At 36.2% G+C, this 18,895-nt stretch overlaps 1 protein-coding gene across 20 annotated transcripts in view; it reads right to left on the bottom strand.

Moving 5' to 3' along the window:
* Window positions 1-18,895, bottom strand: part of LOC100650792 (polypyrimidine tract-binding protein 2) — a 421,711-nt gene continuing 402,816 nt past the window's right edge. For all 20 annotated transcript variants that reach the window (XM_048413316.1, XM_020867289.2, XM_048413312.1 and 17 more), the window contains 5 exons: window positions 17,129-17,162; window positions 15,740-15,832; window positions 15,366-15,582; window positions 14,923-15,064; window positions 1-14,079 (listed from right to left, as the gene is read on the bottom strand). In XM_048413316.1, coding sequence (XP_048269273.1) covers window positions 14,011-14,079; window positions 14,923-15,064; window positions 15,366-15,582; window positions 15,740-15,832; window positions 17,129-17,162 — 555 coding nt within the window. In that variant the 3' untranslated portion in view covers window positions 1-14,010. The remainder of the gene's footprint in view (window positions 14,080-14,922; window positions 15,065-15,365; window positions 15,583-15,739; window positions 15,833-17,128; window positions 17,163-18,895) is intronic.

Here is an 18,895-nt window from a genome sequence, read left to right as displayed (position 1 = left end):
GAACACAAAAAACGGACAGGTTTATTTATCTTTTCCATTCATTGTTGCTTTTTTTTTCTCTTGACAAATCGGCTATATTTTGTATATGTAAATTACCCGCTCGCTAGCAATCATATTCCCTCATCTGTGCTTGCTTTATCTTTATCGCGTTTAAACCTCTATCCCTTTTCATTATAAACTTTCCTTCCCTTAAATTCGACTCACTCGATTGCTCGTTTCATTTCGTTTTCTTTTTCTTTTCCTTTTTCTTTTTCCAAGACGAGAAAACCGTGATTGGATGGTGGGATGGGGGATGAAGATTAGAGAAAAAAGAACTGACACTCGCGTGTTACAAACGAGAACGGTGTGGAGAATCAAAAGTACGAAATTATAATTCGTATAATATAAAAATTAAAATTTTGTTTAATATTTATATTATATCGATAGGGATAGCGAGAAAGGAGAAAAAGTAAAAGTTGTGATTTTTCTTTAAATTACAATCGTTCATCGCGAGTATAGTAACAAAGAAAAGCAAAACGAACAAACAATGGAACACCGAAGTGGTCGTGAAAGAATCACCCCTTTGACGTGTTCTCGTCGACTATTCACACCCTTTGCGTCCCTCCATTCGATTATCGCTTTTTATATTTCGATACAAAAGTTCCCAGGGGTTTACAGAGAGGTATTCTTCGGAAGAATACTAGATTGAGGCCGCTGCGGAGTGGAACGGAATTTAGGGCTTGCAAAGGGTGAAAGAGTTGCATTATATTTTGTGTGGAAATTATTTTTACGGACTTCGAGGACAATGGTTTTCAAATTTTGGATATTTTTATGGGACCTGCGTCCTTGAAGCGGCTTCTTAAATAGTATCGACTGAAATTTTAATTTCGAAATTACTGAAAATCATTTTAAAGAACATCGACAATGTCTATTTCGAGATTGTAGATAATTTGTCAAAAAATCGTGTGAAACTCGCGTCCTCGAAGTGCTGGAAGTTTCGTTTTGCTTATTCTTTAATCAGAATCAACCGAAACTTAATTTTAATTTAATTAAGTTCCAATTGTTAAAAATTAATAAAAAAAAAAAAAAACACTTCGGGGGTATTGGTTTGCAAATTTTTTAGTCCTCGAAGTATTGAAAATTTCGTCGACGGAAATTTAGGGGTGGTAACCATAGGCGAAGATAATAGAGCGCTACTAGTAGTAATAGTAGATGGATCGATAAGTGGATAGCAAGATAAATAGTACAGTAGTAATAATAGTTGTAGTGATAGTTATAGTAATAGTGATAGTAATAGTAATAGTCGAAACGATAAATACAGTTGTAATAGTAGTAGTAGTAGTAGTAGTAGTAGTAGTAGTAGTAGTAGTAGTAGTAGTAGTAGTAGTAGTAGTAATAGCAGCAGTAGTAGTAGTGGTAGTAGTAGCAGTAATAGTAGTAGATTGATGTAGCAGTATAGTTAAAGTAGTAGTAATAATAGTAATAGTCATAGACGATAGATGCAACGGTAGCACGCAGTAGTATTCGACGCGATAGTTATAGATATAGGAGTAATAGTAGTAGAAGCAATAGTGATAGTATAGTAATTATAGTGTTAGTAATAGTTATAGACGATAGATAGATACAGCGATGATATTGGTAGTAATAGTAATTGGTGACAGATAATTGCAGCAGTAGTAGTAGCGATAGCGATAGATATAATAGATGTAGTGTTAGTAATAGATAGATATGGTATTAGTAATGATAGGTGTAGTAATAGTAATAGTCACAGACGATAGTTAATAGTAGTAACAGCAATAGTGATAGTAGTAGTAGTTATAGTGTTAGTAATAGTAATAGTTGTGGATGATAGATATAGTAGTAGCAGTACCAATACCAGTAATAGTCATAAGAATAGTAGTACAGTACAGTACAGTATAGTATAGTATAGTATAGTATAGTATAGTAATAGTAATAGTAATAGTAATAGTATAGACGATATAGTAAGAGTAATAATGATAAGAGTAAGAAGTACAGTATAAAGGTATACGATACACGTATTAAGATAGTGAGAGAGAGAGGAGGACACAGAAAAATGAGAAAGTCAGAAAAAGAGAGTATAGTGTGACTACTAGAAAAGTTACAAGCCAGACAGTAAGAAACAACGAACAAATAAATCAGAAGTAGAAGAAGGAGGAGGAGGAGGAGAAGGAGGAGAAGAAGAAGAAGAAGAAGAAGAAGAAGTAGAAGAGAAGAAGAAGCTGAAGAAGAGAAATAATTCGAAAGGGTGAGAGGGGGTGAGAGATCACACAGAGAAAACAATAAGAAGATGGTATGAGGGGGAGGGGGAATCGTAGCGCCGAAAAGAGTTAAGAAAAACAGGAAAGATGAAGTGTGTGATTGGCGAGCCTGACAACTAAAAAATTGGAGACCTTTTCCCTTCCTCCTTAATTTCGCTTTTATATCATTTCTTTCTTTTTTGTTTACGAAAAACTGAACCAATCGAAAAAACGCTCGATCTTACAAGAAAAAAAAATCGTTTCTTGCGTGTCCGTGTGTATACAGATTTCGTATGTGTTCGTAAGTGTATATGTATACGTGTATCGCGTGTGTTCCTTAATGAACTCTTTATTTCCTTTCTCTTTCCTAATTCGCTTGCAGTTATGTTTTACATAAATTCTAGTATTTTTCGTTCGCTCGTTTAAAAAACTAAGCTCGTGCGTCGCAATAGTCGATATAGCCTAAGAGTTATAGAATTAAAAATAATCAAGTAAAAAAAAAAAAGAGAAAACAAAAAATAGTATGATAGCTAACAGTAGTATAGTAGTGATATAGTAAATAGTAGTAGAGGGTACGAACTAGGGAATATCAATGACAATGTTAAGGAGTAATTAAATGGGTAATTAGCGCTAGCATTAATTATAATAATAGTGAATAGGTAATAATAATAGTAATCTTAATAAAAAACGAACGCGTGGCGATTAAAGAGAGATAGTCAATTAATTAATAGCGACGACGAAACTGTCGTATGCGTGTGTTGTCTCTGTTCGTATTCGTTTAGACGATAAAAAAAATAGGCTACATAGGTTAATTATTCTTAAAAAAGAAACAAAAGAAGGTTGAACATCAGATGAGAACATCAGATAAGAAAGGAAGAAAATATATATATGTATATATATAATAAAATTAATATATATATATATATCATATATATGTGTATATATATATATATAACAAAATTGATATATATATATATTTATATAGAGATATATATATATATTTATATTTATATATATAAGTATAATGTATTTGTTCAAAGGCGACGTGAACGCAACGCATCAATAATAGCGGAAATCAACGAATCTACAATATGCTCTGCTTCGGGCAAGTTGTAGGGAATCGCGAAACACGTGACCCGGAAGTGACCATATTAATTTTCACTTAAGTGAGCATTTCCTATTTTTTAAAAAATCTTTTCTGTTGAAGAACGATAGCCGTATTTTCGTTCGTCCCCCTCTCTGACGAAATTCCATTTTCTACTCTTGAATATTTCCACGTACAATTTTTCCATTTTATTTTTCAATTTATTTTTCGTTTTATTCATTTATGTAGAAAATATTCGACGAGTCTCGAGGGAGAAATACGTAGTTTCATTCAAAAGAAAAATTCGTTCGCAACTTTCGGGTTGCGTGAATCGCGAGTATTTTTCGAGGATATTTTTTTACGGGGCGTAAATGTGCTTGTGTGTGTGTGTGCGGGGATGGCTCCGTTCGGTAATCGAGGTATAAAAATCCGTAAATAGTAAATCGTGTATAATAATAAATCGTGTCGTGCCGAAAGAAGACACGTGGAAGAGCGATCGTAAACGTGTCCCATACTTACTATCGGTTTTCTTTTCGGAGTCAACTCGATTCGTATGGTTGTGTGCGTCTCTGATTGGCCTCTCTGTGTGTGTGTGTGTGTGTGTGTGCGCGCGCGCGCACGCGCGCGCCTATGTACGTGTATTGTGTGTTCAAATACGAAGAAACGCGAACGTGAACGTGAACATGCGAACGCAATTCTGATAAATGCTTCGCGTAGATCGTCGATCGTCGTCGAGAAACATTTGTTAAAAATTCAACCATTTTATGTGATTTATTTAATTCTACTTTTGTTAATTCGATTTTTTTTTTCTTTTTTGAGATTTTTATTTTTGGTATTTTCTTAGAATTTCTAGGTATCTTAATTTTTATTGTGTTGAGTTTTTGGAAGTTTCTAAGTCTCGACAGTCTAAGTCTTGAATAGAAAATGATTGTCGTCGATTGTTTAACCTTCCTCGGGTTCTTTTTCCCAGGGTTTCTGAGTTTCCCAGGGCTTCGAAATTCGCAATTTGAGGCGGAAAGAGCATTGTGGAATTTCAAAATACTTTGAAATTTTTGTTGAAATGTCTATATAGAGAAAATACTAGACAGTACTAGATATAGAATATCAATAACAGTTGTCAATATTTAAAGTACCTGTACAACATCATTAAAATCAACAGTCTTAAATATCAGAAAATAATATTTGTCCAGAACACTAAGAGTGTAATAACAAAAACTCGTAACTTAAGTGAAACTTAATTCTCTTACTTAGAATAATTATTTAAAATTTGTATTTCCTTGGCAAAGTAGTGTAAAACGATCCACATTTCCAATTCCACTCACAAAATTGTCAATCCTTCGAATCTCAATCAAACAAACATTCTACAATCCGCTGTGCTACTTCCAAAACAGATGTCTAAAAAAATAGATATCACGATCCATAAAAAATCTACCTCTATCATGCAAGTCACACATGACACATTTAGAAGTTCGTTTCTTGAATAAAAACACAACTAAAAAACCCATCTTACTATTTTTTCTTGATTACGGTTTCACGGATAGGATTCGACGACGATCGATCGACGAGAAAACGAGTTTTCTTGGCTGCCTCTGCTTTCGTCCCTGGACTGGGTATCGATCGCTAAATCTCCTGATCCAATTCTCCCTAATAAGAAAACTTACTACGAAACAGCTTAACCTTTAAAACAGCCGCTCGGACAAATCCACGGAATAATCCACCGCGGCATCTTACTATGTGTATATTCCTGTGTACAAAAAAGCAAAAATTGATTTGTCTTACGAGCTGATTGTGACTTGCAACGCAATTCCTGGCCCACGATTCCGATTCCCTTGATCGTTTCTCTAGTGTACTTTTCCATCTCGTCTAAAAGAAATCTTTTCTTACCAATCTAAATTCTAATAAAATTATCGATCTTCCATTGTTTCTATCTGTAACATATTCACAATTTCCACTTCGATTCTCAGTTAACGATTCCAAAAAGAGCAGAAGAATTTCTAACAACACCAATATAAAAAAAAAGAAACTGAACACGCAACCAACCAAAAGAAAACGCAAAAAAGTGGCGCGACGAAAGAGAACTCCCACGGTCGTAACAAAAAGGCTAGAAGAGTGCTCGAGGAAAAAGAAGTAGAAGAGAATACTGGAAGAAGTCCAGCGGATACTAGAAACAACAGTTGCTGAAAAACAGTAGCAGCTTTTACCGTTTCAGAAATTCCCTTATAATCATCCGTGTATTTCCTTTCCATTCTTTTTCTTCTTTCCTTCATTTTTTTTCCATTTTCTTTTTTTTTTTTCTTTAAATATTTGTTTCCTCCCCTCGAGAATTATCGATACAGAGAGTCGAGTGATTGTCGAGTTCAACTATACATTATAGTACTCGTTAAGATCTGGAGGCTTAATTAGAAAGGGGCAAGGGATGGGGGGCTACTACACAAGTCTAACACGCTACATCGTGTGTACACTGTGTACGTATGTGTATGTTTATGCATGTATGCGTTTGCCTGTGTTTTTTTTCATCATTATACGTGTCTCACGATTTTTTGTTTCTTTTTAAATCATTTTTTTTTATTATTTCTGTGTTTTCGTCCACTTAACAACTACCTTTAGATAATCCTAATGTTCTGTCTCGCGACTGAACGCTCCCATCCTAGTCGGTAAAGAAGATCGTCAATATTATTTTTCCCTATATTTATTCTTTCTTCTCTTTTGTTTCTGTTTGTTGCTGTTCGAAATTCGATTCGATGGGGTCGTCGAGAAACTCTTTCGTGTTAATTAATTAGGCTTAATTTTCCAGCTTTCTCTTCCCAGTTTTCCTTTCGCGTTTTTCCGCTTTCTTTTTTTTATATATCGCTTTTTTGGCAATCATATCGACGTCACAACGACTATAACGACCAGCTAACGACCGATAGAAGTCCGGCTTAATCGAGGCCCGTACGAGAGAAGCGACATTTCACGTCGTCTCGTCACGAAGCCTCCTAATGTCTATTACAGCGGCCGTAGAAGAGAAAAGCGGACAAAAAGATCGCAGAATCACTCAACAGGCACACCAGAACGTCTATCATCCTGATCGATTTCTCATCGAGGCGCCGCTATGCCATGAATAACAAAAAAGAGAAACGACAACAACTTTGGAGCGATCCCAAAGTACAACATTATTTTTCTACGAAAAAGCGCGAATTTTTTTATTATAGATTTAACATTGATATGTCAGCGACTTTATAAGAATTTGAAAATTTACAAAGAATAAGGAGTACGAGAAAATTCAGATACTTTTGAATCGATCGTCGACCACGTGTGTCTCTTTTCAGCTGATAGCGTTCCTCTTTCATTGAATTCGTGTAACAGCCATATAACAGCATATGGAGAAAAGCTTGCTCGAACATCGTGAGAAGCGTCCCTTCACTATCTGTGTCTGTTCGTTGGAGGTCCGAGCGAACAGCTGGCCCTGGTTCCCTTTTAGTTGTATCGTGAACGACGCCTAAGGCCCTGATTAGGCAAGCAAACTATCCTGAACTTTCAACGAGGATACACGCACGTAAATTCCTTCATACGCGTCTTTCGGATATTCCCTGGATTCGTTCATTCGTTCCATTACATTCGCTCTGTCCCTTTTTCATATTTACTTTCGTTCGTTCTTTCTTTCGGTTTGTCGTGCTCAAATCTCATCGTGTCTCTAATATATATATATATTATATATATGTATATGTACCGCGTGTGTTACGACAGATTCGTAATAGATTAACTCTTCTCTGCTCAATTTATCCATTAAACCGTTAACGTCGATAATCCTAGTTCCTTATCAGTTATTAATAAAATATAGATTATTGGGATGCAGCTGCTGCGCACTTTTGGACACACTTGTTACATTGCGATATATCAAATATATATATATGTATTGTATAGGTTTCCATGTGTATTTGAACGTGTGGTTTGAGTACCGTTTGAATGTTTTTGATCCGTATTTCAGGGTGTAAACGGTGTTTGAGGATGTTTGAACGTGCATGCACGGCGTGTACACGTGCGATGGTTTGTCCGTGTTTCGTGTGAGGGTGTTCGCGATCGGTGTGGGTATACATACGTGCCTCTTCTTTAATTATTTATACTCCTAATAACCTCTGTAGGCTAAGCTTCGTCTACTGCGTGGCTCGAACCAGACCCCGAATTTCCTTGGTCCGAACAGGTTTTTGCTTTCAATGGATTTTCTCTTTGTGTGTTTAACGTTGGAAGTTTCGCTTCAAATTTCGAGCACCCTGGATCTCCTTCTTAATGACTAACTTGGCATTTCACATCCTGATTGCTGTTAACCTATTGGGGCTTTGATGCTGGCTGTTTGACCATCGTTTTTGCTAAAGTTTGAAAATCTTTATATTTAGACTTGTAGATAGGGTCTAACATTTTCAATAACCATTTGTTGAGTTCGAAACATTTCAATTTGATTATAGGAATAAATTAATTGAACGAGCAGTTAGATTTTAGATTTATATTATTAGACGTTGATTTTATTTATTTCGTATTATTTCTTCTATGGTAAAACGAGTAACGTGGATACTTTGTCAAATCTTTAAATATGTTCTGTAAATTTCGTGAAACATACAATTTGCAATTCGACTGCAACTTATTTGAACCTAAAAGGAGGTATCACTTTTATAAAAATATCGTACAACCTGTGCGATTCTATAATGATTGGATAAAAATATTCGATTTGTCAATGATGCTATGATATATTAATCTGAAATAGTATACTAATATCATAATGTTATGTATTAATAGCACAATAACATTATAGTCTAATAATAAAATACTATATTAATAAGAGTATGCTATCTTAACAAATGTCACTGAATAATGAAATTTGTTATTTGTAACAGCACAAACAAAAACACTTGCATCTTTACCCTCTGAATAACTTTCCACCGAGGTTATCAAATTCCACGGTTAAAACAGCAGAAGGAGAGCGCAGGGTGTACAGTTAGCCGGGATCTCTTCAACCATTACGCAACCGTATCTAAACTTTCGTCCCGATCGAGATCTTCATCGAGATCTTCGTCATTATTTGGTCTCTTTCGTTTCTATCTCTCTGTTTCTCATTTTCTATTCATATAAAAATACGTCGTCTATATGAGGAAGTCGCGGGCGAACGCGCGTCGAATAATCTGTATACATAATATATTTGAACGGCTCACGTAGAAATTTCGCAAACGAGCTTTCTTATCAATTTCTTTCTTATCAATTCTCCACAATATTTTGTTTGAACTTGGTCTGAAGAAATTTCGGAGCCTGAATATTTGCGACACCATGTAGCGAGTGCTGGCTATCCCAACCCTCACCTCGGCCCCCCTCAACCCAGCTAGTGATAATACTCCATATGTCTGAACCCTCTACAGGGTGTGTTTGTTCCTCAAGGAAATCAATTAACCCTTTCAAACCCCCGCAAATTATGTCAAACACAGAAGTATTCAAAATTGAACAAATACGTTTGAACCAATATTGCATAATTCTAAAAACTTTCGAGAAAATGAAATATATTTTAAAACAAAATTTTCAGTTAATTTTTCAGGCTATTAAAAAGAAGAAAGACGAAATTGAGGAAAAGAGCTACATAACGTTGTGCTATATGATACGAACACCCTGTAGACACCCACAGAATTCATAACAATCTCTTAAAACTTTTACTACTGTCCTCTAAAACGGAAATCGAGCTTTCTTCCCCTCTGATTCCGGAGAAACCAGGCAAAAAAACGAGGAAATCATTGTCATTGCGTGCTTTCAACGTCCGAAAGAATCAGTGAACGAGTTTTAACAGTGATGGAGGAGTAGCATGTTTGGGTTTCACGCCGAAAGAGCTCGAACGTCGTCAGGACGTGCTTCAAACATTGTCAAACGGGATCAAAATCCTTTAAACAAAGGAAGAAAACAGCAAACGTCCGAGAAGAAATAATTCGAACTCGTTCAGCGTAGACCAACATGTATGAATGCATAGGTTTCTGTCAATGTGTACATGTGTGAGCGTGTTTGAACGGGAATGTGTTCAGAAATTCCTCGAGAACGCTAGTAAAATGAACGGAGAATGTAACGCCTGCGACGGAGCGTGTTTTTATTTGCTTTTTCATTTTCTCTTTTTTTTTTTTTTTTTTTGAAAATTGCTCCGTCGCTGTAGCGACTCGTTTACACAGGCTTTTCAGGTACGCTTGCAAACATTGTGCTGGGAATACTATTGTGCGCCAGGCCCTCGATCGATCATTTCGCGCGGGAACATCCAGAGGACCGACAGTTTTGTGCGCTTGCGACTGGACCAGCCGCGAATCGATTGAAAGAGCCCGTTTTTCTTTGTTTATAGATTTTCAATACTTGAATGAAACGATAAACACATGCTAAAACTGCGAGGCAACTCAAGAGCGAAGCTGACGCTCAGATATTGCAGATTGTCAAGGAAGAACGTACATGAAAAATTTTGTTAACCGAAAATTTGATTTTATTCAAATAAAAGATCGGTATATTGTAGAGAATTAATGTGGATTATTTCTCTGTAACTTTAAATAATAAAATATTTCATTCTAAATTAATGAATATCAAATTTACATTTGTGAATGAATAGTGGTAATTGGAATGATTGATTTTTCCATAATATTCTGTCAATTAATTAAAAATATTTACAAAATTGTATTCTTTTCGTATACTATACTGAATGCGTTCCAATTTTCTCTTATGTTACAAAAACTGAAGTTTCGTTATTAAAAGTTTAATACTACTTCATACCACAAACAAAAAATGTTTTTGCAGTTCCCAGTAGTTTATATTAAAAATTCCGAACCAATAATCTACACTAAAACGTAAGAAGACTATTACTAATTAATCCAATTATTATTATGTACGATTTATTTAATTCTAAAGAAAGAAAATACGGATATCCTTAATTTTAGTCCCCTCCACAATAGTTTCCGTACCCTATTACGTGTTTCGAAAATATATTAATATATCTAAAATTACTTAAACCAACCCAAATAAAAATTTCAGATACTGTCCAAAGTATATCATCAACGGTTTCCATATCTTACCAACCATTTCAAAAATATACCGATTCACCCGGAACCAGTAGATCCTTGAAATCAACTTAAATATAGAAAACCACTTAAAACAATTAACAAACATCCTCCTGAACGTCAGCATCGAGTCGAATACCAGAACCAAGCCCGTTCTGAGGAAGCCAAGAATTAGAAAAAAGAAAAGAAGAGGATATGCCAACCAAAGTCTCATAAAAACCTAAACTCTAGCCTGTATTCGTGTACAGCCAGTATATCATCGACGCGAAACGAGTTCAGATGCGTCCAGGATAGGATCTATAAATGCAGTCATCGGATTAAACAATGTAAATACATCAGAGATTCGAAAGACAGATCATAATAGATGCAAAGACTGGCCCCTTCGCTCATGCCGGCTACTCGCTACGTCTCTAACATGATTGGTCAAATTCTTCCCTCTCCACGAACCTCATCCAACGCCTTCCAATCACGATCGTTACATCTTTCAAGAAAGTTCACTATCAATTCGCTAGAGATTCTCTTCAAAGGCGTAGGATCGACGTTCGATCGTGAGGAACATCAGCTGGCTCGTCGAGAGACCCATCCCCTAGAGTCAACAGCTAGCCTACTTTGGCACAAACAACACTGCCCGGGCCGGCACTCGCTTTGTAATATATATTTTTTTTTGTAGTTTTCTCGTTTTTTCATTATGCTTCGTCCGCCACACTCACTCCAGCCGCTTTTTGGATCAGTCACACTCGCGGAACAGGCTCTCTCACTCGCTCTCATCAGCCAGTAACGTCACGTTCATCTCTCTTCTTATACACACACACATACACACACGAACACGCACGCACATACACACACAATCTCTTTTTCTCTCTCTCTCTCTCTCTCTCGCTACCTTTCTACGATTGATATATGTATATTAATAAGATTTAATTGACTCCAACAGAACGTCGGTTAGACAAAAATCGACGGGGCCCGGGAACGAGTTGCGACGCCCCTGAATCAAAGCCAAGATGGCGCTATCTGTTTCAAACAGCCAGTGGCGTCGCAACCACTTTCCTCTTCCTGGCCCAACCTTTTATCACGACTCTACGATACTACTGATAATCTGCGCTCCTTGACACGAGGATTCGATCTCGCTAATATCGCGCGCCACTCTCTGATCTTCTCTTTTGTGTAGTGTATATTTGTGTATAATTTGTGTATATAAGTCGTGACAAATTTCATCGTCAGGACTCTCTCCCCTTTCGAGCCTCCCTCCTCGTGATACCTCTACGATATTAATTTGTTACGCTCTGCGGACTATAGGCTACTTAGGTGTGTACCATTATAGCGTTTCTATGTTTCTGTCTGTTCATGTATGTGTATGTTTGCGTGTGCGTGTGTGTGTGTAGAAGTGTTTCTCTTATAATCTTATTATCTTACACGACACTAGCGCATCTTAACAACACAACAGACCAGCCCTACGAAAAAAGATGCCCCTCTCTCTGAGTGCTCTCTGGTCAGATCGGTTCGTTCTACGTCGCCTGCGGGCGCGTTTCTTCAAGAAAAAAAAAAGGAATGCTCGGTGATCAGGAACTAATCGTCGACCGGACCTAAACACGAGCCTGAACCACGCGACGAGCTCGCTCTACTTATCGCTCTGTGATCTGTTTTCTTTTTTTCTTTTTTTTTTTTGTTCTTTTTCTTTATATATTTTTATCCCTTAAACGGAGTCAAAGAATCGCGATTCGTCGCGCGATGGAACCGCTCTCTGCCGGAGCAATCCCGAACCAGCGAAAATATACCAGCTCGCGAAACACATGCGCGTGCCTCTCTAATTAGCGATATGTTCAACGGTCCTTCATCCACCCTCGTCAATGATACTTAACGACGGCGCGTTTTGTCTCCTCCTCAGCCTTACTTATACGATTAAGAATCTACGCAATCCTAAGCACCTATCAGCTAAGAAAACCTGCATCTGAATGTCTCTGCGTTTTTCTGTGTTACCTATATGTGTATTGTTCGTGTACGTGTATATATGCGTATGTTTACGTGTCTTTATGTGTTTATACGTGTGATTAATACTTATTATATATAATATATATCGTGTGTTGAACATACAAATTATAAAAATACCACCTGCAACGACAGTGCGCCGCTCCGCCACGTGTGGGCAGTCGCGTCGCGAGCCAGCCGTATTATACGTCTACGTGTACGCGTTCGAATCCAGCTCTCTCTCTGGATACTTTGAATACTGAAAGGGACTTTCTTTCTATTTTTTTTAGAAAAGTCAGAACGAAACAAAAGGGGGATGGTGTGTCGTGTCTGGACCACGAGGACGGCGACACGTGGCGGAGGAGACATCGAGAAATGATCGTCCCCTGTCCCTAAATCGATCCGACAATAATCGGCTCGCGTGTTTGGATCGGCCCCGGGGCAGAGGGCGCGAGTGTAGCACCTCGCGAAAGCTGCAAAGGGTCCCGTGACAATTAGCCTTAAACGACTAATCTGGCTTGGTACGCGCGCTACTTTCAAAGTCGATCTCCCTCGTTCTCGCTTCGATCGTACTCCATTTCCTTTATTTTTTTTTCTTTTTTTTTTTTTTTAATTTTTAGATTTTCATTTGATCGGATCCTTCATCGACGAAGCTTTTTAGTTATTTTGTTTCAGCGCGTTCGAGACAGATTCTCGCGACGGTTAAAAGGTAGATGTGATATAATATTTATATATATATATCTATATATATTGAACGTAATTTTTTCTCTTCTTTCAGCACACACACACACGCAGATCCTGCGTGCACACGTGTGGTTATTTGCGGGTCATATAACGCGCGAGGCTCGCCGCCAGAGCGCGTCACCCTTGTAAAATATATCATATATATATATAGATTTATGTGTATATAGAATATACCTTAATGCTCGAAAAATTGTTCTTAACTCTGTACAAGAACCCAATCGGCCCTTTTTCTTACTTCTCACCGAGCCCCTCCGTTTCCTTTTTTTCTTTTTCGTTAAAAACCTAGTCTCTCCCTCCTCCCTTTCTGAATAACATACACCTATCACGCAAAACACACTCTTCCTGTGTCTCTCCTCTCTCTTTTTCTCTCAATGTAAGATCGATCCTGGCTTTCTCCTTATCTCTGGCCTCGTGAAAGCCAGCAGTAGTGTATGATTACTTTCTTAATATTTTCTCTTTCAAACACAACCCTCCCTTTCGCTGTTTCGCAGCCCTAATCCTTTTTTATCTTCGTGTATTTAGTTTTTTTGTTTTGTATCTTTTTTTAATCTGTGTGTGTGTGTATGTGTGTGTGTATGCGCGTGTGTATGTGTATGCATGTATGGAGATAACGAATCGTGTCTGTCTGTACGCTGTTCGAAAATGGTCTTAGAGACGGTCTGTCAAGAAAAATAGAAATGCACCGCACACGATCGTTAGCTCGTGCGCGTTTTGTATGTCCGCTTCGCAGAGGAAGCTTTGTTCCTTCGTTTCCCAGGTAAGATCCAGAGGTTGGCCAGCCAATGGCGTCGCGGTAATGGGACCAGCGACTGACCGCACACTCAGCGAGGATCATCATCATCGCTTGCTATCATCATCAGTCGTACACTGAGCCGGGTATCCAAAAGGGGACTAGGGCGTAGGGCTGGTACCACTGCCGGTTGCATATTTGTGACTCTTGTTAGATGTTGCTCTTGGAAAATGACACTCTCAGGTGGTTGGATTCGCTCAGTTGGTAGTTGTGCATTTTCTGCGAAAAAAAGAAAACGGAACAGTTTGGGTTAGCATGATTTTTAAATAAAATAGGTTAACACGTTTAATACCGCGTGGACTATCGGTGATCCACGGTGGACTTTTCATTTAGATTATCGTAGTTTGTGTAAAAGAAAAATCGATCATGAAATGCTTCAGAATATAATCAGTCGATGTATAGCTGTCATGTATTGTGCAATTATAATACTACTCACGGTCCATACGATTTGAATGAAGAGTCAAAACGAAAATGGTTCTTTTACCGTTTAACGTGTTAAGTAGGCCATTTGAAAAGTCTCGTAATGGTAATATCGAACAGCTTCGGATGATAGTATTCTTAACATCCAACGTAATAATATTACGAGCAAAGCTGAAGGTACTAGTAACGTCATATTTAACAATAAATAACTGGTTGGCTTCGGTGAAGAAACACGAATGAAACGCGTGGAAAATGACGAACAATTATTATTTTATAACGAGTTTTGAAACATTGTAATTTCGCACAAACATAGATTTGTTATGTATAATTTCGCGCAATTGTAACAGAGGCGAACATCAGGAACCAGTGACTAAACTAATTACGCCACTGATGAATTTTCATCGAATAAACAATAATAAATGGACTATACATTCACGAGCAACGTCGTCAACATGAAACAAAACGAAAACTGCAAGTATATTCGAGCTAACTATTAAATTAATCAACTTTCGAGTTCTAGATTTTACATTTTAAAGTCGGATAGAAATGTTAGAATCGAACGAAATTAAAAATTTCAAATATTAAATTCTCGACAATAATTTAAGCTCGTAACGAATTTAAAAAAAGGCAATTAAAACTTACGATCAAAGCAGCTACGGCGTCGTCCATGCTGGGCATCTGTATGAGCGCCATTTTTCTGTCTTTTGGGAAGAACTTGAACGCCTTCACGGTGAAGCCATTTTTGGTGAACGCATCCCTGATCTCGTCTTCAGTCACAGTTGTACTAAACACATGCCAAAAATATTTCACTGTCTTATATAATATTACAATCATATTTATTAATTTACGATACTATATATTGAATTATTTAATAGCGCATATTTATACGTAATATTCTAATATTTGATTATTAATCCTAGGTACATAATATTTTAACTATCAAATATCGGAACATTGAATTATCCAATATAGAAATATTAAGGAATCTAATTCAAAAAAATTAATTACGTAGCGTTATATTTTGTATCATACATTAGCTTTTAATTGCAGAAAAACAAGGATAAATTTGAAAACAATTTACTTACGGAATATTCGATAAATGCAGAGTGGAGCTCGGTGGATAGATATTCTGATAGTTCTTAGAGCCCGGTTTCTTGAACCGATGAAGAGGACTATTGGTATAATCTTTCGTCAATCCAGCGTCTGGTTGGCCCTCCTTTGGTAACTGTACCGTCTGATGTTTGCTCAGCATTACCTTGATCTGCTTGCCAAATACTCGCAATTTGTCCATGTGTGTCAATGCTGTGATTTTAAACAAATTGTCAGTACATTTCTCACCACTTTCATTTTAGTATTATCTTGAATTTTCTAAATTTTCTCCATTTACAAATATCGAAATTCTTTACTTTCGACAGTTTAATAATTCTCGATACTACGTAAATTATTAAAGAAAAATTACCTAAGTGCGCCTGATGCGGTTCGGCCATTTGAATCAGTGCCGAGTCCTTCTTGTTGTAGAGAATCTTCACACGCTGAACATCCCCGTAAACGCCTACATGCACAACACGCAACACATCGTTTTAATCAGTCCGATCTCGTTATCAAATTACGAGCGTCTAATCATTATCGAGTTTTCGAAGACGAAACGGGACAGTAATATAATAATAATCGGTAATAATAATCGATCGAGAACGGGGTACGATCGGACAAGATCTGGGACATGCAAATAGGCAACCGGTTCAGCCACCGATTTTATTCAAAGCTCGTGCTAAATGTTTCTTATAAAATTTTATTCGTATGCAAGTTTGTTTTATCTTTTTACACAGAAGTTTTATAAAAATTTAAGTACTACGGTAGTCTCATAACAATTATAGTTCTATAGAAGTTTTATAAAAATTTTGTAAAAATAAAATTTCTAAAAATAAAATTTTACTTTGAAGAATGAAACTCTTTCAGGCTCGGCTGAATTAAACATTATATAAAATGGCTGAACCGTTTGGCCCGCGAGAAGTGAGCTCCTATGGAGATATTACGATAAAATAAGCGAAAGCTTATGTAATATTAAAAAAGGTGTCTGGAACTGATATTAATAAAATATTAATGAAACAATTTAGAAGAGATGCTTGGAAATAGAGAACGTGAAAAAAACGGTGTTGCTGATGAGAATCGAACAATGATCATGGGGGTCGTGGTGGGTGGGCGGGGGTGAAAATATCGATGAATGAGATTGCGAATAAGAACAGTTATAGCGAATAAATAAAATAATAAAATAATAAATCAATAGAATTGAAGATCGGTAAGAGACGAATAAAAATAAATAAAATAATACCAAGAAAATTCACAGAGGTGAGTAAAATAATAAAAATAAAATTAAAATTAAAAAAAAAACAATAAAAGGAAAGAATAAAATAAAAATCATAAGTACACGTGACGAGGAGAGTGATATAATGATTTAAATTTTCCACAAAAATACTTTTTCTCAAAAGACCAGCAAAAATATAAAAATGTCAGAAATTAACAAAATAATCATGACGTACGATCGATGATTATAGACTATATACATATATATTCTCTGTTCGTGTTCCCATGTATCACATATGTAAGAAAATTTTGTAAAAAAAAACAAACAAATAAATAAACAAAGGAAAATATTATTATTAACATTTAATTTTATTTGTTCACTCTCCAAAAATGCTCACAGTTACTACTGATCCATGTAAAAACACGTCTAAGGAATGTCACTGTGTAAAGTGTGTTTGTGTGTTGCGTATGTGTCAATGTATTCCGCGAGTGTAAATATAATAATTAATAATGTAATATAATTAATAATATAAATGTGGAGACGTACCAAACAGGGTAAAGAGAGCGTCAGGCGTGACCATCTACACAGAGAACAGACAGAGTCCAGTCAGTAGTCAGCGAGTATAATAGGATTCAAATGTATAGTGTTGGCACGCGCACAAGTTTCGCTGGCCTCACGTGTATACGGGCCACTTTTGGACCTTACAGATCTTCCAGATCATTTACTGACTTTGAAGAATATATCTGACCAAATCGTGTCACTATGACGAATCTTCATAAAAACATAAAATTTCAAATCTAATACAATTTGAACAAATTGTAGAAATTTTACTTTTGAATTTTTTTTTTTTTTTTTTGAATTTGAATTTTTATTCAAGTGGATTCTTATCGAATTCAAGCTTTGTCTAATTTGGATTTTTGGAGATTTTTTATTATTACCGAAATCAATCTCCATTTCATTCAATTCTTATATACTTCGATTTTTATAAAATCCAGTTTTCAATTTACAATGGAATACATTTTTTCTAATTCAAACATATAATATAATTCTACGACTTTTATGTAATTATTTTCGGTACTTTCAGAAATGCAAACTTTTTATCGAAGTAATTTTTAACCCCGTAGATCATCTTCTGACAATTTAAAGAATAAAAAGTAAAAAATATGAAATTCTTTCTATCTTCTGATTGAATTCTAAGGAGCATCCAAAAATTTCACCGATTAGAAGGAAAAGAAATTTTTCTAAAAGAATCTCGGAATCACAGTGACCACAATTTGTATTAAAAAAAAAAAAAAGCAGATACAGAATGAAAGTCAGCGAAAGGGCTGGAATTTCTTTTTACAGTCGATTTTCCTGCGGTCGCAATCGAAAGAGGAGAGAACAGGAGAGAACAGAGAGAGACACAGAAAGACTTAGAGAAGCAGAGAAACAGCGGGACCTTCTCGTCAATATGAATCCCTCGCGGTTCTTATCGTTTCTCGATACAGTGATATCACGTGGGGTTAAAGAGAAAAAAAAAAAAACATTTAAAGGAAGAATATCGCAAAAATATGTATATGGATAGACCACACTATTGTCACAGAGGTCACACAGTTAAAAAAGCATGTCTTTCGAATTAATTCACCTTCTACTAATAAACTTTATTCACGGAATAACGTGTTACATTATGTTACATATAGCTTTTTGTATTTTTTGAAAAAGTAATGTTTTTCACCTGTGTCACTTTTGAAACAAAAGGGTGATATGTATTCAATCATCCACAAAAGTTTTCGTACACCCTGTAGGAAGGCTATTTTTATTCCAATAAAATAGTAAAAAAATTGCATTACAAATATCGTTGTAATATGTTATATTCTATCATTAATAAATGTTAAGAAATGTGAATAATAAGGAAAAATATTGGACGGCATTGTACTATGTTTTATATATATAAATAAAAATTGCCTTTTTACAAGGTACAAAAAAGTTTGCGCGGTAGACTGTATTTATATATAAAAGAGAGAGGATGATAGACATAGTAAAAAAAAACACTTGATCGTTTGCTCGCCAGAGGGAAAAGACACTCGGTTTGGAAGCTTGTGCGCGCGGCGCAACGATAGTAGTACACATAGTTATAGTACAGTAGTGACAATAGTTGCAGCTGCGAAGTGTGACGTTGACATACAGTTTCTTTGTAAGGCGCCTTTCATTTCCACGTGGGCCAATCTTTTAGTATCTAGTACTAATAATTCTACTAGTAGAAAAATTGCAGCGGTACTACTAGACACTAGTAGTCAGTATGTAGTACTGCTACAATAAACAATACTAGTAGAT

This window comes from Bombus terrestris, chromosome 16, assembly GCF_910591885.1.
Source record: "Bombus terrestris chromosome 16, iyBomTerr1.2, whole genome shotgun sequence".
NCBI classification, from domain to species: domain Eukaryota; kingdom Metazoa; phylum Arthropoda; class Insecta; order Hymenoptera; family Apidae; genus Bombus; species Bombus terrestris.
This window is presented reverse-complemented; position numbering and strand designations above follow the sequence as displayed.